This window comes from Rousettus aegyptiacus, unplaced genomic scaffold (genome assembly GCF_014176215.1).
Source record: "Rousettus aegyptiacus isolate mRouAeg1 unplaced genomic scaffold, mRouAeg1.p scaffold_m13_p_2, whole genome shotgun sequence".
Taxonomy (NCBI): Eukaryota; Metazoa; Chordata; class Mammalia; order Chiroptera; family Pteropodidae; genus Rousettus; species Rousettus aegyptiacus.
The window spans coordinates 164,177,961-164,196,631 of record NW_023416295.1 but is presented as its reverse complement, the minus strand read 5'-3'; the positions used below and the strand labels follow the sequence as shown (position 1 = coordinate 164,196,631).

Genomic DNA, 18,671 nt, shown 5'->3' with positions numbered 1-18,671 from the left:
TCTCCTTCGATCTGTTGAAGGTTAATTGTCTTTAAAACATGAAACATGTTATTCTATAAAGCTAAAGATTAAATGTCCACAAATAAAAAGATATGTCAAAAAAAATGTTTCCATTTTTAACAGGGGAAATTGAATAATGATGATTTCAAATCAACTTTATCTTGCCCTCTTACTTGAGTTAAAATTTGTTTCTAAAAGGGTGATGATTGATTAACTTGACTAATTCTCCTGGATGTTATCTTTTCAACAGTAGATATGCATTATACTAGATATAGTTATAGATATATAACAGTAGTATATAATTGGAAAATAAGCCAAGTACAGTGTTCTGTAAATTGTTGGGTTTAAGTTCTATTACCTGAGGCCTAAAATTTTCTGCTGCTGAATGCTAGATATAAGAGTCAAAAATGATATCTACTGTCCTAAAGACAGTATTTTTTTAAAGCCTGTGAAACTGTTTCCCAGAAGTGAATCGCCTACCATAATTTCATGAGCACTTTTCCACTCTAGACAAAATTGGTCGCTCTTGCCTTGAAACTCTTCTCAGAGAATTCTTGAGTCTACCTTTTTAATTCATTCATTTAAAAAATGTTTTTGAGCCTTCTCTATATGCCAGGCACTACTCTGTATGCTAGGGAATCAGCAGTAAACCAAATAGAAAATGTTCCTTCATTGAAGTTACAGTCCAGTGGAGGGATAAGAAGAAGTTGGCAAAGCCTCTTTCCCTAATGTTAAGTTAGACTTTCAATTCAAATTGTAAAACTTCTAAAATAAAAAGTGAAGCCCCAAATAATGGTATTAATAACTATGGTACAGTTACAATCGCAGTATTGCTTTCTAAAGTTGGAGTAATTCTAAATTTGACATGTTCTTGTCATACATAACTTATGTTAGATGGATATGGATTACATATTCCTATTTTTCATCTTAAGGTATGTTTCTTCAGTTGTAAATACCAGCCCCTAGCCATAGCTTGTAGATTGGAACTATGTATCTTTAATCTAAAACCACTTCAATAGACTAGATTTGATTTGTAAGGCCCTCTTCCTTGAATAAACAGCACAAATTCAAAGTCTACTATTAGTCGAGTTTCAATTCATAGTATGTTCCTGTGAAATCACCACAATCAAGATTTTGAGCATATTGCATCTCCTCTGTATATCCAGAAAGATATTAGAATGCGTGTGCATGTGTGTGAACGCATGTGTATTTTAGTACATTATGTTTTATTATAAAATATTTCAAACATGAAAAAAATATATATCAGGGTTCCCAATTCCAGTTAATGGCAGAATAAAGATTTTGAGTGAAACTTTCCAGAGAAAAACTATTACAATATCTAGACAAGCTATTTGAAGGCAATGGGAAGTAATCAAAAGCAGGTAGAAAGTGGAGTTAAAAGACCCTTGAAAGACTCGTAAAAGACCATAAGCACAGTGGGTAAGACTTGCAAAGTTTATGGCTTTTTTTTTGCCTGAGAGAGACCCAATCCCTGGGTCTCATGTGACAAAAACCCCACAGTCTTACTAGCTTGAGGTGGCAGAGGTTAGGGAGTTTTTTGGTTTTTTGACTAAGTGTCTTCTGTGACTTATGCATAACTGTAGTGGCAGGAAATTGAAGTTTTATTGGTTTAAATTATCAGATAAACAGAATTTGGAGCTCATAGAGCAGATGGAAATTTATGGGGGAAATCCCAGCTGCAAGAGAACTGCAGAGAAGATGAACCCCAGAATTTGAGTATAAATTCTGCCCAAATCTTTGGCTGGCCACTAAATGACACAGATGCGAAAGAAATCCCCAAAGGGCTAGGCTGAACAACAACAGTTGGCAGCTGAAAGAACCAAGCAGAAACATGAGCTGCTGCACACCGCAAGACCGGCAAGAGTCTGTAATTTCAGTCTACACAAATCTTCAGAAGAACATAACATTATCCAGTCATTATACACATTATAGTATTTTTCTAGTTTTCAACCTCAAATTACTAAATGTGGAGAAGAAACACAAAAGTGTGATTTATATTTAGGAAAAGTGTGACTCATGTTCAGTCATTGGAAAGTGACTCAAGATGGCCCCAGATGTTGGATTTAGTGAAATCTTTCAAAGCAACTAGGATGAATCTGTTCAGAGAACTTAAGGGAAAAAAAAATGTTCAAAGAATTTAACAAACATATATCTTAATGAGAGAACAGATGGGGAATCTTAAAAGAGCAATGGAAACTGTGAAAAAGAATCAAATCTCTCACATGGATGATAGCAGAAGAAAGAATTTGTGAACTCAAAGATAGATTGGTAGAAATATCCAATATGAAGAACCAAGAGGGAAAAAATTGAAGAAATATAGCGCTTCAGATACCTGTGAGATAATATAATGATCTTAAACATACACATTTATGTGTGTGTTGATATGCTAAATATGGTCAAATTTTAATATTTGACAAAGCCAGATAAAGGGAATATAAATGTTTATTATTTTTTAAAGTAGTTACCAATATATGAAATTATCTTACTTTTAAAAACTAATTTTGTTTAAGTATTTTGATAGGATTGTATTAGGTCTGTAGATTGCTTTAGGTAACATGGACATTTTAACAGTGATAATTCTTCCAGTCCATGAACATGGAACATCTTTCCATTTCTTTGTGTTTTCTTCAGTTTCTTTCAAGAATGTCTTGTAGTTTCCAGTGTCTCATACCTATTTCTTGAACACTAAACCCGAGATAGGTTCACTCTTTAAACATTGCTTGTACTTTATTACTTGTTTGAGCAAAGACTCAAGTTGCTAGAGCTACAAACACAAATTTCATCAATAGATTTTTCAGGCTTAGGAAAGAAGTATACAAGTAAAGACAGCATGAATAATTATTCTAAAGCACTGACAAATCTTAATATTTGCATTTGCTGTATACTTTGAGACTACAATCCAGAATGGGATTAAGAAATAGGATCTTTTTTCTAGATTGATATAGGAAATATTGATGTTAAACTTAACCTAATAGTCTAAAGCCAGTGAGCTAAACTCTAGTTTGTCTGTGCTTAATGCTGCTCGTAATAGAATATTACTTGGCCATAAGAAAAGATTTGAAATACTGCCATTTGCAAGAGCATGAATGGATTGCAAGATAATTATGCTAAGGAAAATAAGTCAGACAGAAAAAGCTGAGAACCATATGATTTCACTTATATGTGGGATATAAAACTGAAAGCAACAAACGAACAAGAGAGACAAAACCTCACAGATGCAGTTAACAGTTTAGTGGTTACCAGAGGTAAAGAAATGGGGGTGGGTGGTAGACAAGGGTAAAAGGGGTCAAGTATATGGTGACAGAAGGAGATCTGACTTTGAATGGTAAGCATGCTGTGCAATATACAGATGATGTATTATTGAATTGTGTACTTAACACCTATATAATTTTATTAACCAGTGTCACCCCAAATTAAATTAAATTAAATTTTAAAAATAATAATTCTTATATATCTCCCACTTTATCCAGTCACCTATCTTCCATGACCAAGCAGATGATGAGTAATGGAAATCCAGCTCAGTATAGTATTTTTAATAATGACTGCTCACTATTTTCCAAAATACTACATTAGAAAAACTGTCAGATTTGGATATACATTATTTTGAATCCTAAGTAGTTGAGAAGTACAGTTTAGCTTATAGAGCAATTGAATATGTGAATAATATTTTTTGGAGAGTATTTCCCATTTAGCAGAAAGATGTAGAAATTTTAATAGTGAGACGCATGATCAAAATTGATATGCGAACTGAAAGTTTTTTTATTGCTAACAGTTTTAGTGTCATGAGTCAAATATAAATTATATATATATATGAATGATTTATTTATATCTGGGGTTTTTTTTTTGGTCTTATGGAGAATTAAATGCTAGCAGCTCAAAATTATGTATTTATATTGGGCTAAGTATACAAAATTTGGCATGTTAGCATGACACTTGATTGTTTTAGTTGTAAAATAACATAGGGACAAGGCAGATAGTACTAACTAGCCCACTTACTAGTTCTTATGAGTTTGAAATTAAGCAAAAAAAAAAAAATTAAACATCTCAGGTGAGCAGAATGTGAGATGCAAGACTGGTAAGGAATTCAGAATTACATTTAAAGTGCAATGTGAGCTCATCAGATTTAGTAAAGAATTATCTTTGGCTTGAAGACTTCACATGCTGTTTAAACAGAATAGAGAACATATTAATTATTCATTGACACATGAAAATATTCACCTTAACAGGTAAATATTGGGAAGATGGATTCACCCATTGAAAAGTGGAACCTAATAATTGGCAACTTGGCTTTAAAACAGGTAAGTGATTTACAGATTTGTTTACAGATCTTGGGTTCCCTGTAAGAATGGAATTAATTTAGTGCTACGAAGTCTATCATTGTTTCAGGGGACCCAAAATGGATACCCATGATTTCTGAAAGTTTTATTTCTCTAGAAACTGATTGTGTTCTTCTCAGTATAAAGAAATATATAATACACAAAATATGGAATACATATGCAAAATATTTTCTATCATAAGTATGTAATAGAGCCAAAATTAGAGTTAATATCTGTATAAATAAATATTTAGCACTTCATTCCTTAGATGTGCTTTTTCTACTTTGTTTTTTTATGTAAATCCTCTAAACTTAGGTCTTTTTTTTTATGTATTATGGTCAGATATTTGTTTAAGCTGAGTTTTCCTTAATTTATCAATATTATTAGTGTTAATATAAATGAACACATTAAGTTGTCAATTACCTATACACTGAACCATGAATTACATATAGATTATCTATAGTTCTTTCTAATCTCAGGTGAATATCTGTTCCTCTCCCACCAAGACAAGACTGCATCCCCTTGGTAACTCTAGCAAGTGTGAGGTTTGGAAATACTTATTTTAATGTTAGGCCAACTAGGACATAATGTTGAGAACACGTTTGCATAAAAGTAATTCAAAGAAATAAGGAAATTTTTGGACTATAGGTACTTTTGTTGTTGTTTTTGCAATATAGAAAGAAAATATTGAATTGGCCAATTTGCAGAGAGCTTCTACTCTAAAAACCTGAATCTTCGAGGGTGTGTAAGTTATAGATTAGATAGGGCAAAATCACAAGACACCATGGGTTAGGGATTCAAGGTCATGCTGGCAGCTAATTGGTCTAAGACGAGGTCAGGATAATCATTCTTTCTGGTCTTTAGGACAGTTCTGAAGCCTACTCCCGCATCCCTCTGTCTGATCTCATGGGAAGATAACCAGCGGGTTATTTCACCTTAGAGCTCAAGAGCTGAAACATAACTTAGGTCCAGTGTATATCTTTAGTCTTCCAGAGGTCTAGACCTAGTGACATTAGCCAGGTCCAGGCTAAGTGTCGTTTGCTGCCTCGGGGATTTGCTGATTATCTGGGGGGAAAGGCTAGGTTTCTGAGAGGTAAATATATAGAAAGATATGATTTCTAGAGCTAAGATTTAAAGCTAAATTTAGTCAGTCATAAGGGCCCTGGGTTAGAATATAGGCTTTAAAAAAAATATCTGTGCAACTACTTCTAAGATCCCAGGGTTAGAAATGAGAAAATCTGATGTCTTATCTCAGCTCTGACATTAACTACCTGTATAACCTTTGTTAATTTAATCTTTTTAGTCTTCATTGTCCTCTTCTAAATCTCGGTATTGCATTAGAGCGGTCTATGATCCCTTTTTGTTTGAAACTGTAGGAATCTGTGCAGCGGTAATAATCAAAACAAATACCAACCAGTAGACTGCTGTAAATTAATCTATAAATTAAAATTTAAAAGTATATTCCATATTATATTTTAACTATCCTGAACACTGACCATGTAACATGAGTTAAATCATTTAACAATTTCCATCTCAGTTTTTAGTTTTTCCTTCCACTCTTAGTATCAGCCCTTCCCTTGTCATCCTCTCTCCCTGCAATTGTTGGTCAGGATGGGAGCCAGAGGTGGCTGGGGACTCACTGATCTTAGGTGCTCCGGCCTGAAGTCTGTGTCTGTTCTGTGTCTGTCTCACTCCACCAAGGATGTATGAGAAACAGGGAACCCCACACAGGCCCACCAGGCACCAGTGGTGTTAGGCAGTGAGGCAGCACCTGGTTGGAGCCCAGTTTCCTGTGGACAAAAGCAGAAGGGAGAAGAAAAGGTCAGGTGGGCGGAGGTGTTGCGCCCTTTCTGAGGCTTTATCTGCTACAGCGAGATGAGCAAGGGGAGGGGCACAGGATGGGCTGGTAAAGGCTCCTCTGACAGGAGACAGGCTGTGGGTAGAGGTGGGCAGAGTAAGGACGGAGGAGGCACATGCTTTCATTAGCCGTTAGCCGGGGTGTGTGCTCTCCTCTTAAGTGGGACCCCACACGGATTACCCATTACAGATTTCTTCACAATTGTACAGGTAGCCCATCTTGACCAGTGTGTAAATTGTCAAATAAAGCAAAGTTCCCAGTCTTGTTGAAGAACCATTACCTCTCCAGGTAGGACGTACCCTGCTCTCACATCTAGTTAGGCCTGTGGCCCCCATTAACCTCCTCAGCTACTCCTCGACCCAGACTTTGCTCTTCTCTTGGGTACAATTAGGCATTTCTTTTGCAGGTTTATGGAACAGGACTTCCTCTTCTCAGCTGTGTGCTTGTTTCTCTCTCTCTCTCTCTCTCTCTCTCTCTCTCTCTCTCTCTTTCTCTCTCTTGTTCCCTCCCTCCCCTCCCCCCTCTCTGTGTGAGTGTGTGCATGAGTGTGTGTGTGCGCGCACGCCATATGCCATCATGTCTGCTATAGGCTCCCTAGATATGTACTTTATTTCCCAGAAATAAAAGTTCTGTAAAATCCAGAGCTCTCTGGTTCTGTGTTTTATTTCCAAGAAAAACCTTGGAATCACAGTGTTAGAAACTACATTATTAATTAATTTTACTGAGTTTACATATTATTTACTAACCAGTGTGAAACGCGGACATAGTTTAACCAGTGGTACAGCCACAGTGAAGCTGACAGCTTGCATCTCGGCTCTGAATCCGTGCGTGACGTCAACGGGAGCTGTGATGAAAGACCATGGAGACAGAATCTAGGCTTCTTAGACTCACTAGCCTTGGCTCTTCCATTAATTTACAATATGACAGATAATAGACTATTTGGGATTTTTTTTTTTACCCAGAGGCCTGGATTCCAGTACATGGATTGGCTTCAGAGTGTCTGTGAGCACCTAGGAATCCCACTGAAAATGTTGAATGCATCTGTGTTTTCATAGAGAAAAGAATCTATAATATTTTTGCCAGACTGTCAAAGTCCATGACACAAAAACAGTTAAGAATTAGTAAACTAGATAGTTCCGTCGGGGTTTCCTTTAGTCCCGACATTTGACTAAAACCATTCTAAGAGTTCACAATTAGTGTTAATTTTTTTTAGTTGCTGTTTTTTGGTTTATTTTTTTGAGTGTTCCTTTATGCCACCCCTGTGGGGAGCACTTTATATATTCGTGTAATTCATTTAAATCTCGGAATAACTCTTTCAAGTTCGATATTATCATTATCATTTTTCAGATTAGGAGCTAAAGTTTTTATAGCATTAATCATAATTGTGATTATATGTAAGGCTATTGTTTAATATCTATCTCTCCCACCAACCAAGAGCTCTGAGAGCAGGGAGTAAATCTATTTTGACCATGGTTGTAGCCCAACACCAAGCATAGTGCCTCGTACATAATAGATTCCAACTTAATACTGTCGAATGAATGAATTTGAATAATTTGCCACAGAGCTAAGTGTCATAGCCAGAAGTCAATCTCTTATTATTGGATTATAAAATGCAGCCTCTTGCCCATGCTGCCTTTAGCGTCAGACTTCAGTTTTGTGGGTTCAGTGCTTTTCAGTATTAAGGTTGGTATTTTATTGGATGATCTGTGGATTACATCATCAAAGTCACTTGCGGCACTTGTTAGAAACCTATTCCTGGACCCTATTCCATGTCTATTGCCACCAGAAAGGACAGTTTGAGAACCTACTGCCTTAGGGAATATTAAAACTAAATTTATTAGCTTCTTGAAAAGGTAAGGCAGCTCAATTACCATACACAATACTTTCCTCTGACTTCTCGTATGCACATTTACACAATCAGATTTTAAAATGCGATTTCAGAATGAATAATTCTGTTGGATGTTATAAATTTTTTTTTTTTTTTTTTTTTTTAGGTTCAAGCAACAGTCGTTGGTTTTCTAGCAGCCGTGGCAGCCATTATATTGGGCTGGATCCCGGAAGGGAAATACTACCTTAATCATTCCATCCTTTTGTGCTCCAGCAGCGTAGCAACTGCCTTCATTGCCTCTCTCCTGCAGGGTAAGTAAATCTATAGGCGTCTACGCTAAAGCCTTTTACTTTCAAAGATTTATTCCTAAGATGATGCTTTTTTTTTTATTTAAATGATACCTGTTCATAATTAAAAACCAAAAAACAAAAAACAAAAAACTACAAATGTTATCTACAGACTTTTGAAATACCTTGTTTCCAATATTTATACTTCTTATACGTAAACCTTAGTGGAGAACAGGCTCTCTGAGTGGTCTCCTGGCCTTAAGTACCCAGGTACAGTTCCCAGACAGGATCAAGAAAATGAGAAACTCCTTCCTGGAACTCATCTCGTCAGTTGAATAACAAGGATTCCAGGCGTTCTGAGTTCCAAAAGCCGTTCCCTCTGGTAAAATCTTTTAAAGTTTCGGATTTCAAAAAAAAGTTCTTCACTAGCTCTGTGGCAATACAAATATAACCATATGCTTAGCACAGCATATCGTTGGCTGTGGAATTTGAGAGGACCAAAAGTTTTAAAAAGTTAACCACATGAGAAATTTTTGGCTGGGATATAATTTTTAATATTTATTTATTACTATGAACTTTACACGAGAGAACAAGATTATTATGGAATCAGAAAGACTTGGTTCTTTTTATATTTGCCATTTTCTCACCCTAGTATCACCAGCAAAGTTAAAAATAGAAGACTCTCAGATGAGGTGATCAGATAATGAAGCTAAGTTTTTGGCTAGGTTCTTTCCCAGAATTTAGAGAATTTAATTATAGTTAAGACTTGATTTCTAAAATATTTTCCAGCATTTTTTTTTTTTTTTAGTACTTAAATTATATCAGGAGTAGTGTCTTGTCTCTACAGTCATATGCTGCACGATGATGTTTCGGCCAACAATGGACCACATATGTGATGGTGGTTCCTAAGAGTATAATGGAGCCGAAAAAGTCCTGTTGCCTCGTGACGTCATAGTCATCGTAATGTCTTAGTGCAACACATGTCTGTGGCGATGCTGCGTTGCCAGTCGTGTTAAAGTTATAGCAAATATAATTACGTACAGTACATAATGCTTGGTAATGATAATAAACAACTATGTTGCTGGTATATGTATCTACTCTACAATTTATCATTATTTTAGAGTGTACTCTTTCTACTTATAAAAAATTGCTTTACAACAGTATGATGTGTTACGTGGGCAGCAGCTTTGTACATCTCATGTTTACTGTGTCTTGATTGCACCATTTTCTCTGGTGCTAGATTTAATTTTGTGTTGTTTTGTATAGTAACATGATGTACAGGCTTGTAGCCTAGGAACAATAGGCTATACGATTTAGCCCAGGTGTAGTACCATCTAAGTTTATACAAGTGCACCCTATGATATCCACACGACAAAATTACCTAACAATGCATTTCTCAGAATGGATTCCCCTCATTTAGTAACATGACTGTACACAGAAATACTAGGGTTGAACCGAGTCAACACTGGTCAAAGTGAGCAAAGTTAAGCTCTCAGAAAATTAGTCTCTGGTGGAAAAAAAAATGAAGCATTAGCACTTGATTAAGGCTTATTTGCTTCTGTTTTTCTAATTTTGTTTCACTTAAAATTGCTTTAAAAATTTCAGTCTAGTAAGTAGCTGTATTGCCTAGAATTTTCAAAACCATAAAATTTCAGATTTTAAAAATATATTTGTTTAATGCTTCTTACTTTGAATAACGTATGTTCTCATTTTATGGTAACTTGCCCTTTGTAACCACCTGAATGTATGTAGAGCAGATACTATTAACCACTTGTTGTGGGTGAGAAACTGACTCAGGGAATGTGACTTGTCCATTTTCATCAGCTTGTTCACAGAAAAATCATGTTTAAAACCTGTTCGCTGACCCCCAGCTCTTTTCATTGGTCCATGATGGCAAAATAATTTTTTTCAGTTGAAATGATATAGATGGCATTCTGTCATAGAACGTTTCATATCAATCTGTAAATGTGCTGATTTTGAAAAAAATTCTATATGATCATATTTTGATTATTGCACAATACATTTTAAAAAACTTTTCTGTTGCTGCTTCCATGATATTATGAGAAAGGTAAGTCCATAGATTGAAAAAGCCTCCAGAATGTAATATATGAGACATTGTTTGATGCAAGACAAAAATTCTACTTTTAATAATTTGGCTTTATAAGATAGTAGAAAAAACACTGGACTAGAGTTGCTTACAATCTATGTGTCCTTAGGCAAGAATTTAAACCCCTCCCAAGGCATCAGATTTTTTATCTATAAAATGAGTTTGCTAGAATAAAATCCTTTAGAGTCATTTTCAGTCTAAAAATGCTCTAAGATCCTGTTTTTTAATAGCCATGTTTTGGTTTTCATATTGATTTTTGATTAGCACATAAGTAAACTAATATTAAATTGTCTCTCCACTGCATGCCTTTAATGAGTTGTGTTGGCATGAGAAAATCTATACAATTAGGTATGGATATAAATGTTATCATTTTTCTCCCATTTTTGTGATTCAGGAAAATAAAGATTTAAAAGTGTAAGTACACAGCCACATTTTCATCTTCCGTTTTTAGTGATAGGTGCCTAGACAGAAACCTGGGGTTTAGGGAGCATTTGAGATCTTGCTCCCCAGCATATTTCATCAGTTTGGCTCAAATAAATTCTAATAATAATAATTTTAAAAACCCAAAACACAAAAAAACTTTGGGTTTAAAGAATATCTTTTACAAAGACAGCTTCTTATGTTCTGTCCTTGTGTTCAAAATTTAATTTCTTCCCTCCTCTTAATATTTCAACATTCTCGAATGATAAAATGAAGCAAACATTTCTGACTACCACTATGTAAACAAATCAGTTTTCATTGCTATGTATATAAATATCACTTACCTTTCATTATGAATAGAAATATCACTTATTTTCTTTGATATTTTCATGCTTTATTTGAGGGTTAAAATAAAATCTTTGGGTTTGATACACACTAATACATTACATCTAAGGCATACATGTTACTTAATTTGAAAATTTAATGTCATTTTACAGTACGTTTTCAGGTCTCTAAAGAACTTCTCAAATCTTCTGTGATTCCCCACTTGGAATTTGTTGAAAGGCATTCTGTCAAAGCATTAGTGTAAAATGTTTTATCTGCTTTAGTCCGCTTATTTAAGCAGTCTGACTGGAACTGTTATGCTGTTTATCCAGCCTATATACTTCAGTGTTCAGGGGGATTAATTGTCTTTAAAATCATAGCATAAAAGTAATAATTTCGTTTTCTTTTAGGAATAATAATGGTTGGGGTTATCGTTGGTTCAAAGAAGACTGGCATAAATCCTGATAATGTTGCTACACCCATTGCTGCTAGTTTTGGTGACCTTATAACTCTTGCCATATTAGCTTGGATAAGTCAGGGTTTGTACGCCTGTCTTGGTAAGTTGAATTGAAACGAAATATAATGTGTTATTCAGAGTATCTTTAAGTAAATATTGTTACAGCAATGCCATGAATCCGTGGTGGCCTTCATCAGTATGAGAGCTGTGGTTGAGACTGATTAGAACAATAACTGCCATTTGTTGTACACCTACTATGTGTTATGGTTCTCATATATTTTTTCTCTCATATTTTAAAACTCTGTAAGATAAGGATTATCATCTCCAATTCAGATGAGAAAACTGAGGATCATACAGATTATGTATGTTCCCCACTACTGGTAGGAAGGTTAAACACGGGTCTGTCATATTCTGTGACTTCTGCCTTTTCCTCTAAATGTGTCACGACTGAGGAATCACCCTATAGTGTTCTGATAACATGAATGATACTGTGTCTCAGAACACGAGGTTATGGTAGTGCTTGAAACTTAGTGATTTCCCCCCCATCAGAACTCAGTGTGCTTTAACAAAAAGAAAAAAAAAAAATCACCGTGAAAATTAACCCGAATGCTGTGTGAAGTTGGAATCATCTTACTTATGTGATTCCTGATAATAGTGATAGAGTGTTGATAGACTAATGAGTTGTTTTAATACACATGTATACTCTGGGACTACTATCAATGTAAATGAATATGATTTGTGAAAATTGATTTAGTGCTAAAAGTTGGGTGTGGGTCATTTTTTTTAGATGCCATATTTAAAAAATTAAAAGAAAATAGACACCTTCAGAAATGAAGAAAAAAAAAAGAGGGAGTTTATAAGCCAAACCAGAAGCATTTATTTACATATCCTCATATATTTTCATCGATTCTCTACAGCTTTATAGTACACTTTAGACGAAAGTACATTTGGTTTGAAGAAGAGCCTCAGGTGTTTTTGAACTAGAGAAAGAGTTTTAACCTAACAAACTCAGGAATTTTCTATTGCTTTCAGAGCTATCTAGGAAGCTTCATTTATATAAAACTACCTTTATTTTCTGAGTGGGATACAAACAATATTTAATGACTTAATGTATATGTTCAAAAAACAGATCTTCTCATTTAGAAAAGATTTTCCACTTGAAGTAAGGTAGAAGACAATAAATGATCAATGCCCTGAATGTAAGACCTTGTTTTCCTAGGTCTTGGGTGTTTGTTATTTTTGTCAAATGTACAAGGAATGATAGAAATTTATGTATATTCAGGGTAATCTTAATTTCTCTCCCAGCACAGAAAATGAGAGTTACGTTGTTAAAGGGATACTCTGCTCTAATTTGTATTCTTGGGATGATAATTGGTCATACTTGTCACCTCTAAATTCTTATGCAGTTTAGCAGCTGATGCTCACTGAAGTCAGGGAGTGCAATATTAGCTTATGGCTATTATCAGATAATGTGACTCAGTGTTGTTCTCCTACTCCGTTAAACGTATTCACCAGCTCAAAGGCAGACAGCTGGACAACTTGTAGGCCTCACCCCTGCAGGAACAGGCTGCTAACTGTGTCGGGGAGGGGAGACAGCAATCAATAGGCTGGATTCCAAAAGAGAAAGGCATGCGTTAGGCATGCTTGGTGCTTTTCCCAAATCTTACCTAGTAGATAATTCTCTCCCACTTTGAGGAGCAGGTAAGAGAGAAGGAGGGAGAAGTAGAGGAGGGAGAAGGGTTTCTTCCTAATATTTAGAGGTTAGAAATTCTGTGGATCTGGCCAGGAACATTGTGGGTGCAGGTGGTAATGAGGCTGCAGGGATGGTAGTGGTTCTCGGATGAATTTCTCTATGGACCTAAAAAAGTAAGGTATGTTATTTGCAGACTTGGGGACTTAAATTACCATGTGGTCATTTGTTACACATTTCTCAGCTGCTTGCTAAATATCAGGGCGGCTCCTCAGTTAAAGCCACAGTGGTAAGAAAGTAAGAAAGAGAATATCATCAAAGAATGTTATCATAATAAATATGACAGTGTTGTAATGATACAGACCTAAGTATTATTAGATTCCGGAAGGTAAATCAACTTTTGAGGAAAACAATGTGTGCTGACTTGTCAACAAGTGATAAACTCTCCTTATAAAAGACGTAATCATAATGTGTTCTCATCTAAAGCTTTCAGGTTTTGAGTGTTATATGTGGTTGGTAGCTCAATTGGATCAAGAAGTAAAGTGAAATGGACTGATGCCATCAGAGATCTTAATTTTGAAAAAAACCATTTTGTGATTAAAGATTGCGTAGGCTTTTCCAGGCCTTTGCTCCTGAAAGTTGGCTCAAAGCAATTCAAGATGAATTAAAATAGGATCTTTTAAATTTCATCTGTATCATTTATTTCCCTAAAAAGATATTATTTTTAATGGGCTATTATGATACCGTGATTTATAAGCAACATATATTTAGTCATTCAGATCACAATATATTTCTCACCTTTACTCTTTGTCCGAGACTCCTGAATCACAGCTTCCCGAACCCTTGGAATTTTCTAAGCAGTAAGGGCAACGGGAGCATCTTTTGTCATATCTCATCCTAATATCTTGTCCTCAGTTCCTGAAATTGCTTCAGAGCCATGAAGGTGAAGTAGGTGTCTTGTTATTCATGACAAGCCCCTTCTCACCACAACTGGATTTATAGAAAGAGGTGACTTTTGGAAAGCACCTAAGGATGGAGGGCTGGTTGCCAAGGGAACCAACTGAGAATAGAGGGTCAGAAATGTTCATGCCTTTGTAATGAAACCTCCATAAAAACCCCCAAAGGACGGGGTGCAGAGAGCTTCTGGTTGGTGAGCGCCGTGGAGCTTTGGGGAGGGTTTTGTTCTCAGAGAGGGCATGGGAGCCCCACACCCCTTCCCACACAGGCCCTGTTCCTCTTTCTTCCATCTGGCTATTTCCAAGTTATATCCTTTTGTAATTAACTGGTAACCTAGTAAGTAACATGTTTCTCTGAGTTTCGTGAGCCACTCTAGAAAATTAATTAAACCCAAGGAGGAGGTCATGGGAACCTCTGACTTACAGCCATTTGACCAGAAGCATAAGTAACCATCTAGACATGGCGAATGACATCTGAAGGCGTAGGGAGGTGGAGAGGAAGTCTTGTAAGACTGAACCCTTACCCTACGGAATCTGATGCTGTCTCTGACACATAGTGTCAAAATTGAGTTGAGCGATAGGGACACCCAGCTAGCATTGGGGGGTTGCTTGGCGGTGTGAAAAGCCCCCAATCCCACACCCTCACACTGGAATTGGTACTAGAATCATAGCCTCTTATTGATTCCATAGTTTGTCTGTTTGTTTATTAAATTTATTTGGGCAACATCGGTTTATAAAATAATATTTGTTCCAAGCGTATAATTCAATAATATGTCATCTGTATACTGCATAGTCTGTTCACCACCCGAAGTCAGATCTACTTTCGTCACCATATATTTGACCCCCTTTACCCTTCTCTACCTCCCCCCTCCCCCACTTCTTTCCCTCTGGTAACCACTAAACTGTTGTCTGTGTCTGTGAGGTTTTGTCTGTCTTGTTCGTTTGTCGCTTTCAGTTTTATATCCCACATAGAACTGAAATCATGGTTAACTTTTTCTTTCTGACCTATTTTGCTTAGCATGATATTCTCAAGATCTATCCATGTTGTTGCAAATGACAGTATTGCATCTTTTCTTATTGCCAAGTAACATTCCACTGTATATATTGTTACCTACCAGTTGATTTAGTAGTTAAAGGTTTTTCTGAAGTGTGGTGTTCGCCATTCTCAAGTATCTGCGTTGTGAGCACTAGGGGGCCTCATGAGATCAGCAGTTGTAAGCCTAGTATTAGCGGTACTATGAATACAAAGATTGGCAGCTGGCACATTTAAACCTCAAGACTTGTTCATCCTGCTGAGATGCCTCGTTCTTGGAAATAGAGTTTAATTCCTGAACGATATTGGAAACACTGAGCAGTCTGTAAAGATAAAAAGAGAATCTCATGGCAGCTGTGGGCTCTGGTTATAAATAGAGGCCATGCATTATATGGCTCTCCAAGAACTGGATCCTGAGAAAAGTCTCACTTAACTCCTTACTTAGGATTTTGAATTTTTGGAAATGACTTTAAACAGCTCTCTCCATGTCCTGTTAGATCCAATACATGTACTAGGACTCATTGCCTACCTTTCTTTTAATCCTGATAACATCGGCTGGTTTCTGATAGTTGAAGTAAACATGGATTATCCCCTACTTCTCACCTCTCCAGTTCTTAAAAAAAAAAAAAAAGACAAAACAAGCCCAAAGCTTTGTTTATTCCTATTGATTTTATTTTTTTGGAGTTACTCTGAGTAAGTCTTTATTGCTTAATAAACAGAGTTCATTTTAGTCTGGTATGTAGGCCTCCTGGAGTTGGCAGAAACTTACCTTCTCAAGTCCCACCTGATTCTCCCTTCCTTGTACCTTTTATTGCAGCTAAACTCAGCCATTTACTGATCATCATACAAGCTTGTGATTTTTCTCTTTTCTTTCTTACGTCATTCCCCTCCCCTCCTTGAAGGCCACGCAGAATCCTCATTTTTCAATGCTAAATTCATACATTTCCCCAATCATAAAGGATCTTTTTCTCCTCTCAGGTTCTATAACTCTTTGTTGGTCCTTATGACATTCTGTTCATTTGGGCGGTCATTATGTAGCACCTTTATGAGAATATAAGCTTCTTGAGGATAAAACTATGTTCTTATTTTGTTTATTTACCTTTGTAGCACTCTGTAGTTGATGTTAAGCAAATAGCACTTCATCAAATGCTTTATTGCTTTTGAAAACTATTCAATTAATGTAGGTAGAAGGTATTCAGGAGGTGATATATGCATGGAAAATAGAAGACAGATATAACTCCAAATGATTTTGCCATAGTATCTGTCCAATAACATAATAGATTATAACAAAAATGATCCTTTGAATGAAGACAGTATTTGGGAAATATTGGAAGGGTATCCTGCCTTAGCAGAAAGTACCTAAAGATTAGTATCATTTATGGAAAAATTAAAATGTCAACATATAGCTAAAAAAGATCTATTTCAAATGGAAATAGAAGAAGAAATAGAAAGTATAGAGAGTAATCTAAGCTCTGGACTATAATATGCTTTGGTATGACTTGCAGAGAAAATATAAAGGTATTTATTCATTCATATAGTAATCTTTAAATATATAATAATCTTTAAAAACTATTAAAAGAGCCTAAGGTTGAGCCAGTAACTGAAGTAACTGTACGCAATAATTGTTGCCCTTTATTCTTGCTTGCATAATTTTAAGAGGATTGTAAAAACTATTTTTCCATTATTTTTATCTGCATGGCTATATAATTCTTGTTTGTACCTGATCTTTATTGATTTGAAAATTGCCAGCTTTTCTCTTTTTAGGCAAGATCTGAGAGGCAAAATGTTGATTGATTTCTCATTCTTCAAGGTTAACTTGAAAAAGATGGCTTAGTTGAAGTTTTAAGAGCAATAACAATCAGCTTCAGGTGGCTACTTCAGTTCTATGCGAACTAACAGGGAGGCCACCTGGTTATTTACAGGACGTTATAGAATGTCATTGCCTTGACGTGATGATGTGAGTAGGTAGGAACTAAATTTATCATGCGTGTCACTCTTCTTCAGAATTTTCCAGTGCTGTCACAGTTTAGAGTGGTTCCTAGAAGACCAATTTAGTGAGAGAATTCTGATGGTCGATATAAATGGCATTTAAAAAATTGTTTACAACTTAAAATGCTCATTGCTTTGTTGTTCACACAGAAACAGTTAACAAAGGTGTCTGTCACTCATAGCAGCTACATGTTTGAGAAGAATTTAGAGTGGGAGTAATGAGTGCTATTAATGAAATTACATAACAGTAGTTGCAAAATGCCACTAACAATCTAATAAAAGGTAAAAGCCATGAATCAAAAAGATGGCAGTTACATTTGGCAATTAAGTGGAATCATAGCAATTTGGACCATTCTGTTGTTTACCTATACCACAGATCAGTACAAATGCACATAGGTATTCATGAGACTTAAAATCCCACAAAGTTTTACTTAGTACTTGTATTCACTTCCCATTGCTGCTGTAACAAATTACCATAGACCTCGTGGCTTAAAACAACAGATACTAATTTTCTTACAGTTCTGGAGGCCAGAGTTCAAAATGAGTTCTACAGGGCTAAAATCAAAGTGTCAGTAGGGCAAGTTGCTCCTAGAGCTTTCAAGGGAAAATCCATTTCTTACCTCTTTCACCTTCTGGGGGCTGCTAGCTTTCCTTGGCTTTTAGCCACCATTACTCAGTCTCTGCTTCTATGGGTACTTCGTGTTTTCTTCTGTAGTCGGATCTCCCTCTTCCTTCTGCCCGTAAGTTCACCTGCGATTGCATTGAGGGCTCACCCAAATAATCCAGGATGACGTCCCCATTTCGGAAGCCTTGATTCAAAAAGGATTTTGCTGTGTAAGATAACGTTCACAGATTTGGGGGATTAGGAAATGGATGTCTTCGAGGGCCATTATTCAGGCGCGGTGCCCATTATGACATACTCAGAAATTAACACAAAACGTTATTTTGATTAGGATCATTTAAATATATTTCATTTAGAAGGAAGACATTCTTTTAGGTTTTGATATTAATGCAGAAGTTTATGGTTGACATTTCATTGACCATTTTCTTGTGTCAATTGTGTCATTAGTGGTTTTCTAAAAGCCATTGTCTAATTTTATGACATCCGTAAAACCAGTATCCTAAAAAGAGGAAAGTTTTAGCACCTTCCCTTTTTCTGTATTTTTCATTTTTCCTTAACTATTAGAATTGTATTAGAAATTAGCCAGGGAAAAAGTGGGAGGGTGCTATATAATGATGATACATATGACCTAATTGGCAGGAATGGGTATCCGATTTGCTAGGAAATTGAAGTAGGACATATTTACTGTAAACCATTTTAGAAGCTTTTATTTTAGCATGTTTTTCACACTTTTTAACGTTTAATTTTTTTTTTTCTTGTTTGG

The 18,671-nt window shown here is 35.9% G+C and overlaps 1 protein-coding gene across 4 annotated transcripts in view; it reads left to right on the top strand.

The window, feature by feature from the left end:
• Nucleotides 1-18,671, top strand: part of SLC41A2 (solute carrier family 41 member 2) — a 106,488-nt gene that overhangs the window by 44,353 nt on the left and 43,464 nt on the right. For all 4 annotated transcript variants that reach the window (XM_016127050.2, XM_016127049.2, XM_036237384.1 and 1 more), the window contains exons 4-6: nucleotides 4,248-4,319; nucleotides 8,190-8,334; nucleotides 11,572-11,718. In XM_016127050.2, the coding sequence (XP_015982536.1) occupies nucleotides 4,248-4,319; nucleotides 8,190-8,334; nucleotides 11,572-11,718 (364 nt within the window). The remainder of the gene's footprint in view (nucleotides 1-4,247; nucleotides 4,320-8,189; nucleotides 8,335-11,571; nucleotides 11,719-18,671) is intronic.